At 62.2% G+C, this 17,846-nt stretch overlaps 3 protein-coding genes across 9 annotated transcripts in view; 2 read left to right on the top strand and 1 right to left on the bottom strand.

Moving 5' to 3' along the window:
• The window catches only part of PIEZO1 (piezo type mechanosensitive ion channel component 1 (Er blood group)), a 53,853-nt gene extending 53,331 nt beyond the window's left edge, over positions 1 to 522 (top strand). For all 4 annotated transcript variants that reach the window (XM_073882392.1, XM_073882393.1, XM_073882391.1 and 1 more), the window contains one exon: positions 43 to 522. In XM_073882392.1, coding sequence (XP_073738493.1) covers positions 43 to 292 — 250 coding nt within the window. In that variant the 3' untranslated portion in view covers positions 293 to 522. The remainder of the gene's footprint in view (positions 1 to 42) is intronic.
• Positions 491 to 8,566, bottom strand: CTU2 (cytosolic thiouridylase subunit 2). Of its 3 annotated transcripts, none has more exons than XM_073882395.1 (15): positions 8,400 to 8,566; positions 7,601 to 7,675; positions 5,048 to 5,126; positions 4,805 to 4,864; positions 3,603 to 3,663; positions 2,959 to 3,179; positions 2,517 to 2,812; positions 2,305 to 2,440; positions 2,021 to 2,152; positions 1,569 to 1,660; positions 1,351 to 1,445; positions 1,113 to 1,266; positions 892 to 958; positions 737 to 795; positions 491 to 642 (listed from the first exon to the last, which is right to left on the bottom strand). In XM_073882395.1, the coding sequence occupies exons 1-15, from the start codon at positions 8,462 to 8,464 to the stop codon at positions 495 to 497; spliced, it is 1,740 nt and encodes a 579-aa protein (XP_073738496.1). In that variant the 5' UTR covers positions 8,465 to 8,566; the 3' UTR covers positions 491 to 494. The 3 variants fall into 3 exon arrangements, with proteins under 3 accessions (XP_073738496.1, XP_025716091.1, XP_073738497.1); XM_025860306.2 differs by having other exon boundaries at positions 2,959 to 3,068; positions 8,400 to 8,565; XM_073882396.1 differs by having other exon boundaries at positions 7,588 to 7,675; positions 8,400 to 8,551.
• Positions 8,567 to 8,668: 102 nt separating this feature from the next.
• On the top strand, positions 8,669 to 17,583 carry RNF166 (ring finger protein 166). 2 transcript variants are annotated; one of them, XM_073882397.1, is made up of 6 exons: positions 8,669 to 8,905; positions 13,825 to 13,981; positions 15,421 to 15,533; positions 15,860 to 15,959; positions 16,052 to 16,159; positions 16,557 to 17,583. In XM_073882397.1, exons 1-6 carry the CDS (start codon positions 8,751 to 8,753, stop codon positions 16,620 to 16,622), a joined length of 699 nt encoding a protein of 232 aa, XP_073738498.1. In that variant the 5' UTR covers positions 8,669 to 8,750; the 3' UTR covers positions 16,623 to 17,583. The 2 variants fall into 2 exon arrangements, with proteins under 2 accessions (XP_073738498.1, XP_025716273.1); XM_025860488.2 differs by having other exon boundaries at positions 8,671 to 8,905; positions 15,845 to 15,959.
• The last annotated feature ends 263 nt before the right edge of the window (positions 17,584 to 17,846 follow it).

Genomic DNA, 17,846 nt, shown 5'->3' with positions numbered 1-17,846 from the left:
CGCCAGCATCACCCCCCACCTCACCCAACTCCTGCCTGGCAGGATCATGGGGCTCTACGTGTCCATCGTGCTGGTCATCGGCAAGTTCGTGCGCGGCTTCTTCAGCGAGATCTCGCACTCCATCATGTTCGAGGAGCTGCCGTGCGTGGACCGCATCCTCAAGCTCTGTCAGGACATCTTCCTGGTGCGGGAGACGCGGGAGCTGGAGCTCGAGGAGGAGCTTTACGCCAAGCTCATCTTCCTGTACCGCTCGCCCGAAACTATGATCAAGTGGACCCGTGAAAAGGAGTAGGAGCGGGGCTCCTGCACCCACGCATGAAGGAGCCGCCCAGCACATTGCTGGGCGCAGACACCCCAGCCCCGGCCGCCACGCCCTGACGCTGCTGCCAGAAGGAAGCTGGGGCCCCTCCTCGGCCCGGCGCAGGGCCCAGCGCAGCCGGCACACTGGGCCAGGGGCTCCAGCCTTCCCTTCCCCATGCGTACTGTAGGGTTTTCTAATTAAAAATGTTTTTATTTATACAATCACAGACTGTCTGCCCATCCTTGCCCTCCTGCTCTGGGGGGCCCCAGGCTCCGCTCCCGCTGGTGTGCGCCTTGTCGTCACTGTTCTCCAGCAGATACTCCTGGATCTCTGGCGAGAGCCTGGGAAAAGCCATACACTGGGAATCTGCCCCGTGGGGGCCACCGCCCAGAAGGACCCCTCCGGCACTCCCCCAGCCGTGTGGCTAGCCCATACCTTTGGCTGCGGAGCTGGGCCTCGGCCAAGATGTAAGGTGGCAGGGGGTCCAAGGAGGGCTGCAATAGAGGATGGCCATGGACAAGGGGCTGCGTGGCACCAAGCCCCGGGGGGTGGGCCTCCCCTGTCACGACCCAGGAGTGAGAACGACTCACCACATCCTTCATATTCACGCGGCAGCCGTAGCACAGCTGCTTGATGACACGGGCTCGGGAGTCCTCCCTGGAGGAGCAGAGCTGTGCCTGAGCACTGGTGCAGGGCCTCGGGGTGCCTCACTTAGCCTGGCTGGCGGCTCGGGGCCCTGGGGTGCCGCACCTACCCTGGCCAGTGGCCTGGGGCTGACCACGGGTCAGGGCGGGGCCAGGAAGGGACTCACCTCCTGCACGGCCTGGTCCCCTGGCAGCAGTTCGGGGCCCTGCCCACCTCTGCAGAACGGCAAGGCACGGTGGGGGCCCCAGCCTCAGCCAGTGGGGTGGGGGGCTGCATCTGGGAGAAATCCTGGGTCTGAGCCCCGAAAGCTGTGGCACTATCTGCAGACAGAGAGAGGCTAAGGGTCCTCCTGGGGCTAGACACCCAACTCCCACTCCCCAGTGCCCCTCCCCCTCCTCACGGACCAGCAGTGTCGACGTCCAGCGAGCACATACAGAGCAGGCAGCGGGGGCCAGAGGCACAGCCATCCCTGGGGGCCTTGACCAGCTTCTCACTGGTCCTGATGGGGTGGGAGAGGGGGCACAAAGGCAGCGTGAGGCTGGGCTTCACTCCTGCACAAGCACCCGGGTGTAGGCTCAGCGCTCACACGCCCACCCCACCGTAGGCGCTGACGCACACGCACCTGTACACGGTGCTGACTGTGGAGGGGAACTGGGCCTGCAGTCGGAGTAGGAAGCCCTCCATCAGCCGGTGGATGCTGGCCTTTTCGGGGGCCTAGGGATAATCAGATGGAGGACTGCAAAAGTGGCGCGCCCAGGCCTGGCCCAGCGGCCACCTAGCGTGGGGGCCAGGGCTTCACACCGTCAGCCCTGAGAGTGCCAAGTCGGGACTGAAGTGAGCCAGAGCACCCGCATCTGTGTCCCTGTCACTGAACACACCTGCTATTACACCCTCCATGCAAGCCCCCCTTGGCCGAGTACTAGCCTGCCTCTCCTCGGCAGGGGAGTGCCCTGCGTGTGCTCCCAAGGAGCTGGTGTGGACACAGCTCAGGCCACTGAGAGTGTGCTAGCCACCTCTGAGCCCACACGGGAGAGGGCCACCTCTGACCCCATGCTGGATAATCCCGCAACTCACCTTGGTGTCGATGGCTGGGGTGAAGACAGAGGGAACGGCAAACAGGCGGTTGTAGAAGGCAACCTCCTTCAGCGTGTGCTCACGCATGGGCCGCACCACCACCACGTCCCCGTGCCGCTCGTCGGAGAAGCCCTGCGGTGGGGGCACATTCGTCACCGCACCCAGCACACGGGCTCACAGCTCCGCCTTCCCTGCACCACAAGGGAGACCCTGGCACAGACTCCTGACGCTACTTTCAAGTGACGTGGGCCAGAAGGGCCCCTGGAATGCCCGTACCCACATACCGTGTCCCAGGCGAGAAAGGCCCCTCTCCCCAGTGCCAGGCTCGTCATGAGTTTGATGGCCAAGCGGGTACAGCTGTCTCCCGTCATCACCTTGGAGTAGCCATGGGTCCGAGCCACGTGCAGGATCAGGTGGGTCCTGCAGAGCAGAGCCCAGGGTCTCAGGGGGCCAGAAGAAGCAGGGCCTAGCTGCCAGGGTGGGGATGGGGGCTCACCGCAGGGTCTGCAGAAGCTCCTCTTTGGCCGTCAACGTCTTCACGGAGTCAAACAGTCGGGACAGAGCCTCGGTCTGGGCAGCCGGGGGTGGCTCAGCCAGGTCCTGGGGGTCCTGGGTGCAGGGCTGGCTCGGCTGCGCCTCCCCCTGGGCTGAGCTGGGGCTGTCCCCAACGCCCTCAGCCTCCAGCGTATGCTGCTGCTGAAGGAAACTGTCCACAGCCACCTTGTAGGTCCCCACAGTACCCACCGGCTCCGGGGCAGAGCAGCGCAGCACGGACGGCGGCAGGGCAAACACCTTCCAGGGCAGGGAGAGAGCGTAAGGCCCAGGTCTGCCCCCCGCCCCCCACGTGCCAGAACAAACAGGCCACAGGCAAGGCCCACAGGTGACCCCACAGGCCCTTGTGGGCACGCGGAGGCCTGCCCTGAATCAGGCCCACCCACCTCTTCCAAGGTGACAACGTGCCACGGGAAGCCGAGGGTCTGTAGGATCCGCTTCACATCAGACAGAGTTTTTGCTCTGTCCTCCCGGCTCTGGCCACAAGCTGCTCCCTCTAAGTGCAGGCAGAAAGGAATCATGACTACAGGAGAGCCCAAGATGGGATAAGGCCATGTCCTGGGAGCAACTCTACGAAGCCTTCTGGTGGAAACCACAGGACATGTACCTGTTCTCAGGGAGGGCAGCATTACCAGAGTGGGGAGTGGCTTCTCTCCAGCGGCACAGGGGAGAGGCGGGGGGGGGGGGGGGGGGGGGGGGCCCCCCCCCCCCCGGGCGGGGGGGGGGGGGGGGGGGGGGGGGGGAGGCGTGACGGACCCCACTGCCCCAGACCCATGTGGGAGCCTATCTCAGGGAGCAAGGGGCGGGGCAGGTGAGCATCTGGCCCCTGATCCATGGACACTAGGCAGACAGGCCTGCCTGACTCTAACAAAAGTCTAAGACAACAACGGGGACTTTGTTGCTAGACCCATGTGTTGCCTCCAAATACTCATTAAGTTTAAGTGCCTCCTAAGGGCACAGCTCCACTGTCTCAATGGGGCTCATCCTGAGCGGCTGGGGCTGGGGCTGGGGCTGGGACGGTTACACATACCATCGACGTATACAACCCCTGGCACAAAACGCAGTCTTTTGGCAGAATCCCGACTCAGGCCCTAGACAGAAAAGGGACAGGACCTCAGCCCCACGGTCAGAAGCCAGAAGACACCTTCCCGGCACAAACCACTCTCCATCTGAACTGATGTCCTCCAGGAAGGGGTGGTGTTCCCCACCTGGAACAGACAAACCGTTCAAAGTGCCGAGCAGGCCCCATGGGGAGGCCGCACAGCCCGACATGGTCAAAGTGGCTGTTTGGGCATCTTCACCGCCCCAGTAACACCTGCCCCTCACCAGTCTCCCACCCCCCCCAGACCCCCCGCCGCCAGCAATGTCCTGAGAGGAGCCTGCCTGAGCACCTCTGACGGCTGAGTGCAAGAGGACAACAGACTACCATCAAGGTGTTATCAGTTAGAGGAAACGGGGCCTCCAGGTGCCGGACAAAAGGCCAACAGAGCGGGCACTTACACGAGGCCAGGCTTAGGGGGTCATGAAGTGAGAGGAGAAGAGCACCATGCCAGAGACCCCCGGACAGACCATGCCTCTCATCTGTGCCCCTCACTGGGAATGCAGAGGGTCTGCAGAGGGTCTGTGTATGTCCCAGCCCCAGGTCAAGGCCTCCACGGCAGCCAGGGCCCTTAGGAAAAGCCCTAGCCGTCTCCAACACGCCGGACAACAGTGTGAGCGGCCTGCCGAGAGCCTGGAGCACAGCTCCCCAGTGAGCACCCTCTCCCATACGCTCTCCCTCCCCATCCAACTTCACATTCCCTGGCATCCCCACTGCTCATTTGGGTCTCAAACTTCTCAAGGAAGCTGCCCGACCCCAGCCAGGCTGGACCCCTTTTGGGTTCCCCAAGGCACCTACTCGTATTTCCCGGTTTTGTCCTGGACCCAGGACCAGGGGGAGGCCCATGAACTCGGGAACACCTCAAGCAACGCTCCACCATGCCATCACGTGTTCCCTATGACTAGGATTCTATGTGGTCGGCAAACAGTCCTACACTCGGGCACAGCTGGGTGCTCCAGACTCAGCTTCCAGTTTGTGCAGCCCTGTCTACACATCCGACAACCCTCTGGGCATCCCAGCTAGCGGTGGGCTGCTCTCGCCAGCTGCAGGCAAGAGCGCCTCAGGCCTGGGCCCCCAACCCTGCAACTCAGCAGGGAAGCAGCCAGGACCCTGGAAGATGCTAGGAGACATACCTCAAGGACCTGCCAGACCATGGAGCTGGATGAAGGCCCCCCAGACCATGCCAGGAGCACCTATGGGAGAAGGAACGTCGCTGGAGAGCGCTGCATCTCCCCCATGAGCAAGCCCACCCTCTCCACCACCACCATCACCCGTGCGTGACAATGGGAGGGGAGGCAGGGGCTGAGAGCCAGGGCCCAGGGGGGCCTGGGCTTCCCAGCTGGGGACCCCGCAGAAGAGTCACCCCAACACACTACCTTCTCACCCGGAAAGATCAACCGATTCTTCCCAAGCACGGCTCTGAACTTGTGGATGTAGAAGGCCCTGAAACAGTCCCTGCAACAGACAACCAGCAGTTGTGGCCACATGGCCCCAATGGGGACGCAGCCTGAGACGCTGCAGCGTTCTATTTTCCTTCTCTTACCAATGTCCATCTTTAAAAGCAGCATCTTGACAGAGGCTGTGCCCAGAAACTGACAAGGGAATCCAGGGTTGAGAGGTTCTTGCCAGCTGTCTGCCCCAGGACCAGCCCCGTGCTGCACAGGGAGGCCCCCCTTAGTCCCCAACAATCCTTACTAGTGTGAACTGATGTCTGAGCGGCCCAGAGCCCAGGTGCCACCCGCACCTCCAAACACTCAGGAAGGCCCAGCAGGCAGAATGGACGGATACAGGGAAGTGCAGGGCAAGGCCAGCCTGACCCTCCCACAAGCAGAGTGGAAGGCGCCTTCCAAAACTCCCACGGGGAGAAGTACTATCTCTTGGGGCAAAGGGGGAAGCAGTGAGTAGACAGCAGCGGGTGCCCCGTGTCCCAGAACGCCATTCCCGAGCTGATACCATCTCAACAAGAAATGCCTGGGAAGTTCATGCAAATGCACAGTCCTGGCTGCTTCTTCAAACCCAAAGAATCAGAACTTCCAGGGCGGGCCCTGGGAATCAGCATTCCTGAAAATCCTCCCACCTGATTCTCAGGCTCAGCTACAGGTTAGAATCCCTCAGGCCAAATACATCGGACATAAAGTGCCAGAGTGAGGCTGAGGCGTCTGCATCTAAAAGCTCCCTGGCAACCCAGGCAGGGAAGTCAGGGTCGATGACAGCAATGTGGCTCCCTGAGAACTGCCCCACACCTGAGGCTGCCACCCCTAAGTCTACTTTCTTTTTCCTACTAAGACATACCAGGGGCGCCTGGGTGGCTCAGTTGGTTAAGCCTCCAAATCTTGGTTTCGGCTCAGATCATGATTTCATGAAATCAAGCCCCAACTCAGGCTTTGGGCTTAGCGTGGAGTCTGCTTGAGATTCTCTGTGCCCCACCCCCTCGCCCACACCCTCTTTTCCTCTAAAGCAAATAAATAAACCTCTCTTAAAAATAAATGTCTTTTTTTAAGAGCCTTTATTTTTTTAGAAAGACAAAGAGAACAGGAGTGTGTGAGGAAAGACGCAAGGCAGAGAGAGAGAAAATCTCAAGCAGACTCCACGCGGACCACAAAGCCTAATGTGGGGCTCTATCCCAGGACCCCGAGATCATGACCTGAGTCAAAACAAGAGTCGGACGCTTAACCAACTGAGCCGCCCAGGCGTCCCGGAGTAAACCTTAAAAAAAAAAAAAAAAAAAAAAAAAAAGACACAGCAGTGTCCACAATTCCCCCTGCCCCCCACTGAACAGGCACCACTCTGAGGGGCTGACCAAACACCCCACATTCCTTTGTGGTCAGTAGGTCAACGTGGTGTTTAATAAAATGCCAAGGCCCCAGGTGAGCAGCCACAGGCAGCGAGGCCCAGGAACTCACTCACCATCGGGGAGGGGTAAGGCTGCTAAAACACAGATGCTTGCACGGGGCACAAAAAGAACCTGTGGCTGCCCACGGGAGCTCTGAGCCCAGAAGGAGCTGCTGCAGCCTCTTCTCTGAACTGTCATCGCTTCAGATGCTCTGAGAGATTAAAGCAGTAGCACACACCAAGTTTACTGTGTTCCCAAAAGATGGCTAGGGAGGAGAAAGCTTTGAGAAAAAACCTTAGTCCCTTCAGTTTCTCTTTTGGAAAATTCTGGAAAGTAGAATCCAAGACTCGTGGAGACTGTTTTAAAAACATAAGCTGGGGGGCGCCTGGGTGGCTCAGTTGGTTAAGCATCTGCCTTCGGCTCAGGTCATGATCCCGGAGTCCTGGGATCGAGTCCCGCGTTGGGCTCCCTGCTCGGCGGGGAGTCTGCTTCTCCCTCTGACCCTCCCCCCCTCACGTACTCTCTCTCTCTCAAATAAATAAATAAATCTTAAAAAAAAAAAAAAACCATAAGCTGGGCGATGCCTCGGTGGCTCAGTCAGTTAAGCGTCTGTCTTCAGCTCAGGTCATGATCCCAGGGTCTTAGTATCAAGTCCCGCATCAGGCTCCCTGTTCAGCGGGGACCCTGCCTCTTCCTCTCCCTCTGCCCCTTTCCCCGCTTGTGCACCCCCCAAATAAACAAATTCTTTAAAAAACAAAAAAAATAAAAGATCATCCCCAGAGCACCTGCCCAAGATCTCAGGATGCTCTAATCTGCCCCTAGATGTGTTCCAGCTGCTCCGAAATGCTCATCTTGCCTATACCACCCTCACTCTGCCACCTTCCTAAGTGCCATCAGATGCCCTCCTGCCACCTGACCCACAGCTGGACCGCGGGAGAATTACGGCGTACCCACACAGAAACCCAACACCCCACACATGCACCAGAGTCACTGGGAGCGACGTTAGAAGTAAATGCTTCAAAACAAGAGATAAAGCCACAGAAGGGGGGCAAGCTTGGCTGCTAAGCCAAACCTCCTACCCACCTCCAGGCCTCACCTGCAGAAGGCATCTCCTGCTCGAATCACCACCACGGGTAGGCCTTCCGAGCACTTCACACACTTCAGCTCACGGCTTTCGAGACATGGGGGCGGGGGAGGAGAACACAGATCGCAGACCTCCCTCCAGCGGGCTTTGGGGAGGTGGCACTGCCATTCTCACCCCAACTGGAGTATGGGCAGCTCGCGCGAGCAGCTGCACACCACAGCCAAGGCTTGTGTCTTACCCAAATTACCGATACGAAAAAAGACAAGGGCCGTGGGGGCATTTCAGTCTGCTTAAGCCACCCGAGAAAGCACATAAGGGCCACCTGTCAGCCTCTCGAGTGCCGGCACGCCTGGAGGGCCGACCGGCTCTGTGTGGATCGGGAGGGGAGAGATGGCAGCAGCGGGAGGCTGCTGTGTGTGGATCGGGAGGGGAGAGATGGCAGCAGCGGGAGGCTGCTCTGTGTGGATCGGGAGGGGAGAGATGGCAGCAGCGGGAGGAAGCGACCAGGAGGCCGACCTCCTCTTCGACTGAGGGCACAGACTACAAGAACTGCCAGCGCCGGAGCGCAGAGGCAGCCCCTTGCTGGGGTGTTCGCCCCCGGCTAGAGAGGCACCCCCCGGGCGCTGCGGAGCACGGTGCCGCCCCCACCGGGACCCCGGGGCTTCCAGGCCCCAGCCTCGGCGGTCTCCTGGCTTCCGCAGCGCGGCGCCGGGGGCGGACTGCAAGGCGCGGGCCGGGCCCTCGGGGCAGGGCTTTGCCGCCGGCCCGGCGCCGGGAAGGAGAGGGGCGGGTGCGGACGCCCAGCTCTTACCCGGGGCGCGGTGGCGGCGGTCCCTCGGGCGCTGGGTCCCCGTAGTCCTCGCCAACCTGGCACATGGCTGCGCCCGGTCGCACGGTAGTGAGCGCCGGCGGCGGGGAGACGCGCCCTAATAACGTCAGCGGGACGCCGTCAGGGCCGTGGCCAGCGGGTTGGGGGCGGAGCGCGCGCCTTATGACGTCAGCGCCGCGGCGCCGCGGCCGTGACGAGCGGGGCGGGGCGGGGGCGGGGCGCTCCCTAATGACGTCAGCGCGGCGCCGTCGCGGCCGTGACGCGGGGACCTGGCCCGGCCGGGGCCGGAACAGGGACAGCGGCGGCGGCGGCGGCGGCAGACCCGGCCCCGGGATGGCGATGTTCCGCAGCCTGGTGGCTTCGGCTCAGCAGCGGCAGCCGCCGGGCGGGCCGGCGGGCGGCGACAGCGGCCTGGAGGCGCAGTACAGCTGCCCGATCTGCCTGGAGGTGTACCACCGGCCTGTGGCCATCGGCAGCTGCGGCCACACGTGAGTGCGCCGGCCTGCGGGAGGCCGCGGTGCCGGGACGTTGCTGCGGGGAGGGGTCCGTGCCCGCCCCGGGAGGGGCCCGAGGCCCGCGGCCGCCCCGCGCAGCCCCGGAGCCAGGCGCGCGGAGGACTCGGGCGGGGGCGCGGGGCTCCCTGCGCAGCGCCGTCCCTGTCCTCTGGGCGCGTCCCTCCGCCTCAGCCCAGCCTCCTGCCCGCCAGTCCCGGGCGAGCCGAGCACCCTGTCGGCGCACCGGGCGACCTGCAGCCCTGTCCGGTCCCGACTCCCCCTGGGGTCTGCTTACAGCTTCGGCGGGCCTACCCGGGTGCTCGGAGGGCAGCAGGCGACCTCTGCGCCAGTCGCCTTCGATTCGGTCCCCTGGAGACCGGGGTGGGCATTTGTAAATAAATGCCTTGTGGCTCTTGCTATCAGTTCTTTTTCGGACCCGCTGTCTGCTTGTCTTAACGGCAGAGGAGAGGAGTTTCCTAAAGTTAGGAGAGGGACTTGTTTGGAGTCTGGTGCTGTTTTGTTTTGATGGAGATCTTGGGTCATATCCATCATTGAGCAGGCGGGCTGGCCCTGGGGACCAGACAGCAAGCGCCCTGCTAGGGTTTCCAGCTGCACCAGAGCCTCCAGGAGGGTCCTGCAGGGGTGTTTCAGCAACAAAAACCTGAGGATGTGGCTCTCCTCCCAGCTGAGAGCTGCACTCAAGTCTCCTGCGAGCTGCCAGCCTGGTTGGAAGGGCTCCGAGTTCAGAGTGTGTACTGTCCGACTGGCTCCTGGCTCAACAGTACAGCTCTTGAGTGAAATCAGCAGTGTGGGAAGTGGGGTCAGGAGGGCTCGGTTGCCAGCAAGCAGGGCTACTGGGGTGGTGGGGCTTTCACTCCCTGGGGTTGGGCAGAGGTGCATCCAGGCAGGTAGGTGCCCCTAGAATATTTTGCAAACAGGCAGCTGACTTAGGAGGCTCCTGATAGAAAGGGGGAGCTGGGTAGGTGTGCCTTCTTGTCACCCAGGGACAGTGTCAGCATCCAGAAAACCTCCACTTTCCTCCTCCTCCCGTGTCAGGCAGCACAGGCACCTGCCCACACCAGGGGAATACAGCCAACTTGTCAGGAAGGGCCGTGTGCCTCACTTTGTCACACTGCTGGTGACATCTTGTCGGGGCAGCCTCTGAACAAGACTCCTTTCTTGGAAGCATATGCTGGTGGGTGTTTTCGGGTGTGCTCTGCAGTTTTTAGTCCAACACTGAGAGAACTGTAAGGCTTGACCCAACTTTAGAAAGCCTTTCCTGGTTTTCGGATGGTCTTCCCTTGGCACCGACAGTTACTCATCACAGGGCCACAGCATTTCCAGTCTCCAGGTCTGTACAAATCAGTGTACAGATTTTTTTTTTCCAGATGTCTTTTTTTTTTTTCCCAGATAAATCTTTTCTTAAAATGTGGTCTTCAGAATACAGCACTGCACAGAATTATGAAAGCATCATGTCCTCTAAACCCTTCCCCCCCCACCATGTTTTTCTTGGCAGAATCTGATCTCTCTCCTGTTTCTGAGGCTGGTCCCGCGAGAAGCTCTTCCAGAGCGTCTTCCTTATAAGCCCTCCTCCCTAGCTCTCTCTCTGCCTCTGTGTCTTACTCTTCCCAAGTTTCTTGTCTGGTGTCGTGAAGGCACATGCACGAACAAGCACAGTGGACTTAAAGGCTCACGCTTTTCCTTCAAAGAACCTGATGGTGGTCTAGGTATTTGTCCCGCACAGCCACCTAACCATAAACAGTTTGCCTCCACAAAACAGAGTTTCTGGTGCTAAGCGGCTGTGCGTGGGCAGCACCAGACGGAAGAGGAGAGGTCGGGGCGGGTCTCGGTCAGGAGGCCCTCAGCGGGGCTTGTGGAAGAGCTCCCTGGAGCTCCCCAGGAGCCCCAGAGGGAGCCGGTTATTTCTCATACTCGGGGGACATCCTGGGCAGTAAGTCCCCTCTGGAAGCAGCAGCTGCATGGCTATGTATGACCCTCTGCTGAGCCCTCCCCTGAGGGCCTGGGGAAGGGGGGGCAGGCTCCCCCGGCCTCCGTTCTCCTCTCATGCTCTCTCATCTCCACCTCCGCATCCCCACATGCAGTCAATGAGCAGAGATCGTAGAGAAGTAAGAGCGCTCACGTTTAGGGGGACGTTCTGTGCACGTTCCTGCAGATGGTGCCGAGCCAGGTGGGGTCTGCACCAGAAGCCAGCACGTTTAGGGATTGACGAGGACAGGAGCGTCCTGCGTGCTCGGCGTGCCGCGGCCCCGTCGGGTAGGTGCTCTTGCTGTTTTGTACAAGAGGCTGAGTTCCCAGGGGTCGCAGCAAAGCCAGAGCTTGAGCTCAGGCAGTTGGGCAGGGCTGGCCTCTGAGCCCCCGACTCTGGTGAGCACCCTTGCAGCAGTGACCCTGGAGACCCTGGAGACCCTGGGGACCGCTGAGCCTTGACGGCCCGCTGCCCACCTGCACCCAGACCCGTGAGCGGGCTTCTCTGGGCGGGGTCTGTCACTCCCTGCTTGGCGGTCCACGAGCACAGGCCTCCGTCGGGCACTGGGAGCGCACCTCCATCTGCGTGCGGGCGATGGAGATCATCCACGCAAGGCTTTGGAAGTTGGGCTCTGCCCCTGAGGACAGCTCCTGGCCTTCGTGGGTCCCCTGCACTGTTGGCCAGCGCTGGCATGGCGGTGTGTGCGAGAGGCTTGGGCAGGAGTGAGACGCGGCGCTGGAGCCTGTGTGGTCGGGCCTGGGGGAAGAGAGCAGACCCCTCAGCTGGCTCTGTCCGCCTATGCTGGCAGAACCTCCTTGGAAGAGGCAGGCACGGCTTGTCTGGGGCAGCTCCGAGCACCGCACTCATAGCGTGGAGCCTTGGCTGCCTGCCGATGGTGCCCGCAGCTCCTCAGGTGCCACGACACACAGACCAGCAGAGCTGCGGGCCGGCGGGCGGGTCCGGGTGCAGGCAGGGGTCCTCGCATGCCTTCTCAAGACCCCAAGCTCCCCGGCCCCCTCCTGCTGGCAAAGAGGTGCCCTTCACCCCGACCTGTGCATCTGTCGTCGGAGCCGTGGCCCTGAGGCCTGCCCTGACGACATGGTGACTTGTCCCCTGAGCGCTCCTGGGGCCATCCTTCTGCATGTGTGACTTACAGCTTTGCTGAAGGAGAACGCCCTCGTCTGAAGTATACACGTTGGTGGTTCCCGGAGTGTGCGGTGCTGAGCCAGCATCCCCACCACAGCAACCAGGGATCTGTGCTGCGTCTGTGGACGGGTCTCTTCTGACTGTCCATGTCAGTGGAGTCACACAACACACGTCCTGAGCTTGGCGTGTCCCCGAGACTCGCCCCAGTGGCAGCGTCCGTCAGTAGCTCACCCATCCTGGGGATTGGCCACATCCGTGTGTCCGTTACCCGTGGATGACGTGGCTTGTTTCTGCCCCGTGGCTCTTGTGGTGGCGCTGCCGTGCACACCCACCGCGACAGTAGCAAGCTCTCCTCCCGTGACAGGCAAAGAGAGAGGCCTGCGTCGGCCGTTAGGCTAGTCAGACCCTTGGAACTGCCAGAGAGGCAGGCTGGGGCACTCACCAGAACACCGTGGGGTGGGTGCCTAGACACCTCTGTCACATGTCCGCCAGGTGAGGGTGACAGGTGGGCCATCCTCCTTCTCCTGGGGGAAAGAGGCTGCCAGGAATGCTGCGTCTTCTGATGGACCTCAGGCCAAGCTGGGCCTTCTGTGCCCGTTCCTGCAGATGGTGCCGAGCCAGGTGGGGGCAGCACCGGAAGCCAGCATGCAGGAGGAAGGCCCAGGCGTGGACGGCAGGAGGGACTCTGGATCACCCCCGCTGCCTTCTCCTGGGAAGGAAGTGAAGCTCTCCTGGTGGCAGAATGCCAGCCGCTTAGCTTAGCTGAGCTGAGCGTGTACACTCGGGAACACCCTCCCATCCCGTGGCCCCCACAGCCCCCCCTTGGTGCACACGGATGACGGCACAGTTGTGCGCATATCCCAATCTTTGAAGGGGCTCCCTTTCTTGTGGGTGGGGGCTTAGCCCTCGTCCTGGGGTGGAGTGCCCACTCGTCTGGGGCCCTGGGGCTCCATCTCAGCGTCTGCAGATTCTAGGTCGGGGTCATAGCTGAGCAGCCCCCACAACGCTTCCTAAGAAGCTGGACCAAGGGGGTCCTGGGATCAAGCTCCCTCTTGCTGCCCGCTGGGTGCTCTCCAGCCCGGTGTCCCCGCAGACTGAACGCTGCTAGTTTCTCTGCGGCACTGGGGGGACTCGGGGTGAGAAGGGCTTGCTGCTGAGGCCCAAGGACATCTGTATCCACTGGCTGGCCTCTTGATACGGCATCTCCAGGGACAGCACCAAGAGCCTCAAGCGCCTGAGTGTGTGCCAGGGCCATGAGTGTCCCTGCTCAGCAGTCAGGAGCCCAAGCAAGGCCCCTTCCGTCAGCACGCCTCTGCTCCAGCGCTGTCACGAGGCTGGACAGCTTTGGCCCTGCCCCGTCCAATGAGTCTCAGGCCCCTGGAGCGCTGTGGTTTCCTCTCCCAGCATTGTTGATGATCTTACTCTCCAAAGCTTTGTGGGTGGAGGGTCTTCAGAGCCCCCCTGTGCTGCCTGTGTCCCCAGAGCACCTGGGGTGCTGGCATCACCACATGGCCATGAGACGGGCAGGCTGAGCCTCGGGCTGGGCCCGGGGCCGCAGGGCCAGCACAGCTCCCGGAGAACCCCAGCCACAGCCCCACCAGCCTCGTGGAGACGGCAGCAGGCCCCAGAAGCCCACAGCTGGGAGGGGACCTGGGGTCATCGTTTAGTCAGAGGAACAGAATGATGGTCTCCAGAAATGTGCCGCTGACACAGAGGGGAGCTGCCCCGTGAGGCTCAAAGCAGCCAGCGGCCCTCAGGCCCATGCCCGCTCCCCCTGCAGGTTCTGCGGGGAGTGCCTCCAGCCCTGCCTCCAGGTGCCGTCCCCCCTCTGCCCGCTGTGCCGCCTGCCTTTCGACCCCAAGAAGGTAGACAAGGCCGCCCATGTGGAGAAGCAGCTCTCGTCCTACAAGGCACCCTGCAGGGGCTGCAACAAGAAGGTACCCACCCCCGGGGCCCTCCTGGGGCTGGGCGGGCCGGCCGGCTGGGCGGGGAGGGCTGTGGTCTGCAGCTGCAGGGCCTGCTTCCGCTCCCCCCTCTCCTCTCCAGCAGAGAGGAGCCTGTGCTCTGCCCCTCCCCCACGGTTCCACTCACTTCCCTGGGGGCCTTCCCACACCCCCCCCCATCACCCCCACCCCTGCTGCCTGGCCTGGGCTCTGGGTCTTACGTTGTTGCGTGGTTGCTGTTGTGGGGCTAATTTGGGGACATGGGAACTGAGCCTCAGCCCTGCCGACGGGGGTTGGGGCCCCAGGCAGAATGGAGGGGGTTGCCTCTCCAGGGCTGACCACCACCACCCACCTGGCCTGTCTCTCCACCCTGCCTGGAGCTCCTCACAGTGGCCCAGCCCCAGGAGCGGATTTTGACTTTGCATTTTGATAGGAACATCACAATAGAAGGCAACCCCTGGTTGCTTTGTCCTACAGGTCAGGGTCAGAGTCAGGACATCCTGGAGCTACTCCGGGTTCTGCAATGAGGCTGCTGGCCTCCTTCCCTGGCACGCAGGCTTTCTCCCGAGAGAGCAGGCCAGGCCCATTCTCGGCTTCCCACATGCAGCGGGCCTGCTCTGCCACAGCGTGCTCAGGTCTGTCCGCACTCGTGGGCCAGTGGGGCAGGCCCGAGCAGAGTGGGGAGCCAGGCTGCCCTCGAGAGGCCCTTCTCCTGTTGCCCAGGACACCTGGGGGGGATCTTGGCCCCGGGGACCTTACCCCTCACTCACACCCTCCTCGCTGCTTCCTTGGTCCTGTGAACGAGTTTTCTGTTTGTGAGACATTTACTCCCAGCCTGTTGGCGTTGGTGACAGCAGGATTGGTAGCATCTGCTCCCCAGGGACGGATGGTTGCACCTGTCCCTTTCCTTGGGTCGTTCACTTGAGCCACACCGAGGTCCGTACACCTGGCTCTTTTCCCTGCCCCTTGGCCAGAGCGTGTGCCCCGGGCCGGGCTGAAGAGAAGGTTGTGCTGTGGTTTGGTGCGTTTTGGTAAGAAGTTCTATCAAGTAGATGCTTGGCCGTCTACAAGAACGCTTTTCCTCGGTTTCTGTAATGAGGGCTTCCCCCCCCCCCCCCCACCGATACATCTGTTCTGGTTTCCTCAAGGACTGCCCCTGCCCTCTGCAGGCCCCGAGCGACGCCAGCTGAGGTGTGCTCCTGTCCAGTAGCTGGTGGCCAGACGCACCTGCCAGTGGGTGTCCGGAGTCTGTGTCTCCTTCCCTTGGTGCCCCTTTTCTGGCAGGGTCATGAGGCCCCTGAATGAAGCCCCCCACTGCTTACACAGCACTGCTGGGCCATGAACGTCAGGGGCAGGGACGGGTCCTGCTGCTTAGTGGCCCTCTCATCCTCTGGAGCCTGACCCCGACACCTCCTCGGCCTCTGTCTTCCTAGGTGACGCTGGCCAAGATGAGGGTGCACGTTTCCTCCTGCATGAAGGTCCAGGAACAAATGGCCAACTGTCCCAAGTTCGTCCCTGTGGTGCCCACGTCTCAGCCCATCCCCAGGTAGGCCACCCTGCTCCAGTGCTCAGAGCCCCTGTTCCTTGTAGGGGCAGCTCCTGGCCCACGTTGCTGTCCCTGGAGGGGGTGGGAGAGGCTGTTGTGTCCCCCTCTGCGGACAGCCTCGCTGCCCTGCAGGAAGGGGACCCCAAGGAGGGCCTGCACAGGCCCGCGAGTCACCTCCCAGTGGGGGAGGGTGGGGGGGGAAGGGATGGGAGCCAGAGCGCAGGGGGCGGCCCGGCTGGGTGCCCCCGGGGCGGGCCATGCCGCAGGGGGAGGCGGCGCGGGCTCCCACTCACCTCCCGCCACCGCCGCAGCGCCGTCCCCAACAGGTCCACCTTCACCTGCCCCTACTGTGGCGCCCGCAACCTGGACCAGCAGGAGCTGCTCAAGCATTGTGTGGACAACCACCGCAGCGACCCCAACCGCGTGGTGAGCCGCCAGCCCTGGGGACCGGGGGGGGGGGGGGGGCCGGCTCCCCCCGAGCAGCGGAGAGCTGCTTCAGCCCGCACCCTGTGTTGCAGGTGTGCCCCATCTGCTCGGCGATGCCCTGGGGGGACCCGAGCTACAAGAGTGCCAACTTCCTGCAGCACCTGCTCCACCGGCACAAGTTCTCCTACGACACCTTCGTGGTGCGTGCCCACTCCCCACGGCCGGCCCCCACAGAGGCCCTGCCCTGTCCCTCCAGCCTCTGGAAGCCACGCCCCCCCGACCCGCAGAGCCTCCCACACCAGGGCCTTTGGGGCTAATCGCCCCGGTCCTAGTTGCTCCTCAGACCCCAGTTCCTTGCTCCTCCCACAGACCCGCTTGGCACTCGGTCCCCGGGCCAGGTGTCTGTGGGGTAGTCCGCTGCAGAAGCCCCGTGGTGCCCTGCGGAGGAGCCAGATGTGGATCCCGTGTGTGGGCAGCCCATCCCATGAGCCCACGGCCCTGGGCGTGGGCAGCACAGTTTCCTCCGGGCCCCGGGACGGAGGGTCTGGCCCTGAGGGGCACCTGCGCATCCCCGTGTCTTCCCTTCCTGTCTTCCAGGATTATAGCATCGACGAGGAAGCTGCCTTCCAGGCTGCCCTGGCCCTGTCTCTGTCCGAGAACTGAAGGCACAGCCCAGCCCCTGGACCTGAGCCCTCCCGCCTCCGGGCGATGGGGCCGGCTGGGGGGACAGGCCCAGCGCCTGCGTGGAAATGCGCCTGTGGGACAAGCAGAGCCTCCTGTGTTGCAGGACAGACGTCCCTGAGCCCACCAGGGGCCCCGTCGGAGGGTGGCCTCCAGTGCTCCTGGCCGAGCGTTGCTGGCTCCTCGGTGCTTCGGGCTGAGCAGGCGGCCCTCACGGGGCTGGCTCGTTGGGCCTGAGAGCGGTGGGCAGCCGGTCTGTCTCAAAGCCATGCTGTCCTCCTCTCTGGCACAGAGACCCACTGTGCCCCATCGGCGTCCCGCAGGCCTGGCTGCTGAGCAGGGGGCGCGGGGGGAGCCCGGCCACCGTCTCTCAGCGCTTCCAGTTCGCGCACTCGGTACTGGCTTTTGTGATACTTAGGAATTCTGGCATTTTTCTATATTATCCAGTGTGATGATCTTTTCACATTTTATAGAGCAAAGACCGAGCAGTTACTCTTCCTATGGCAATACCCGTGTTTGACTAGGAACAATAGTATTTTTATGGAACATTTACAAAATTATATTTTTAAAAAAAAAAACAATCAAAAAGCAACAGTTGTGGGGTCGGCGCGGGGGAGGGAAAGAGAGTCGTGGACGCCAGAGCCAGCACGCGCCCTGGGGCTTTGCTCAGACAGATCCTGGGTCCCCCGTCCCAACTGCCAGGCAGAGCCCCCAGGGCCCCTGGCCGCTCGCAGCGGCCACCGCCGCGGTGCAGGCCTCCTCCCGCCAGGGTCCTGGCCGCCACCCCGCTGTCTCACTCCCAGGCGTACCCCGCACCGTGCTGGTAGGCCACCCCGGGGGGTGACGGGTGGGGTGGGAATGAGCAGTTGTACTCTTTCGGTTCATGGCATAAATTATTGCTCTTTTAAAAAAAACTTCAATAAAACATTTCGAAGCATCTATAGCAACCTTGATCGCTAGGTTCCATCTGGGAGGGTGAAAGGCGGGTGGGGGCTGGGGTGCAGCTGCGACCTCCCTTTCCTTGAGATCTGCAGCTGTGTGTCTGTCCCCAGGCAGCTCGAGCACTTGGCCAGGGACGGTGCTGCCCACCTGCCCCAGGCCCCTCCCTGTGCACACGGGGCCTCCCTAGGCTTCCCTCAGCTCCCCCAGAACACATCCTCTCTCTTGAACCCCGTCTAGTCCCTGGTGACACATCTTGGCAAAAGT

This window comes from Callorhinus ursinus, unplaced genomic scaffold (genome assembly GCF_003265705.2).
Source record: "Callorhinus ursinus isolate GAN/ISIS: 27379988/994484 unplaced genomic scaffold, GSC_fseal_2.0 scaffold46, whole genome shotgun sequence".
Classification (NCBI taxonomy): domain Eukaryota; kingdom Metazoa; phylum Chordata; class Mammalia; order Carnivora; family Otariidae; genus Callorhinus; species Callorhinus ursinus.
The sequence above is the reverse complement of the archived record's forward strand: the minus strand, read 5'-3'. Positions and strand labels throughout refer to the sequence as shown.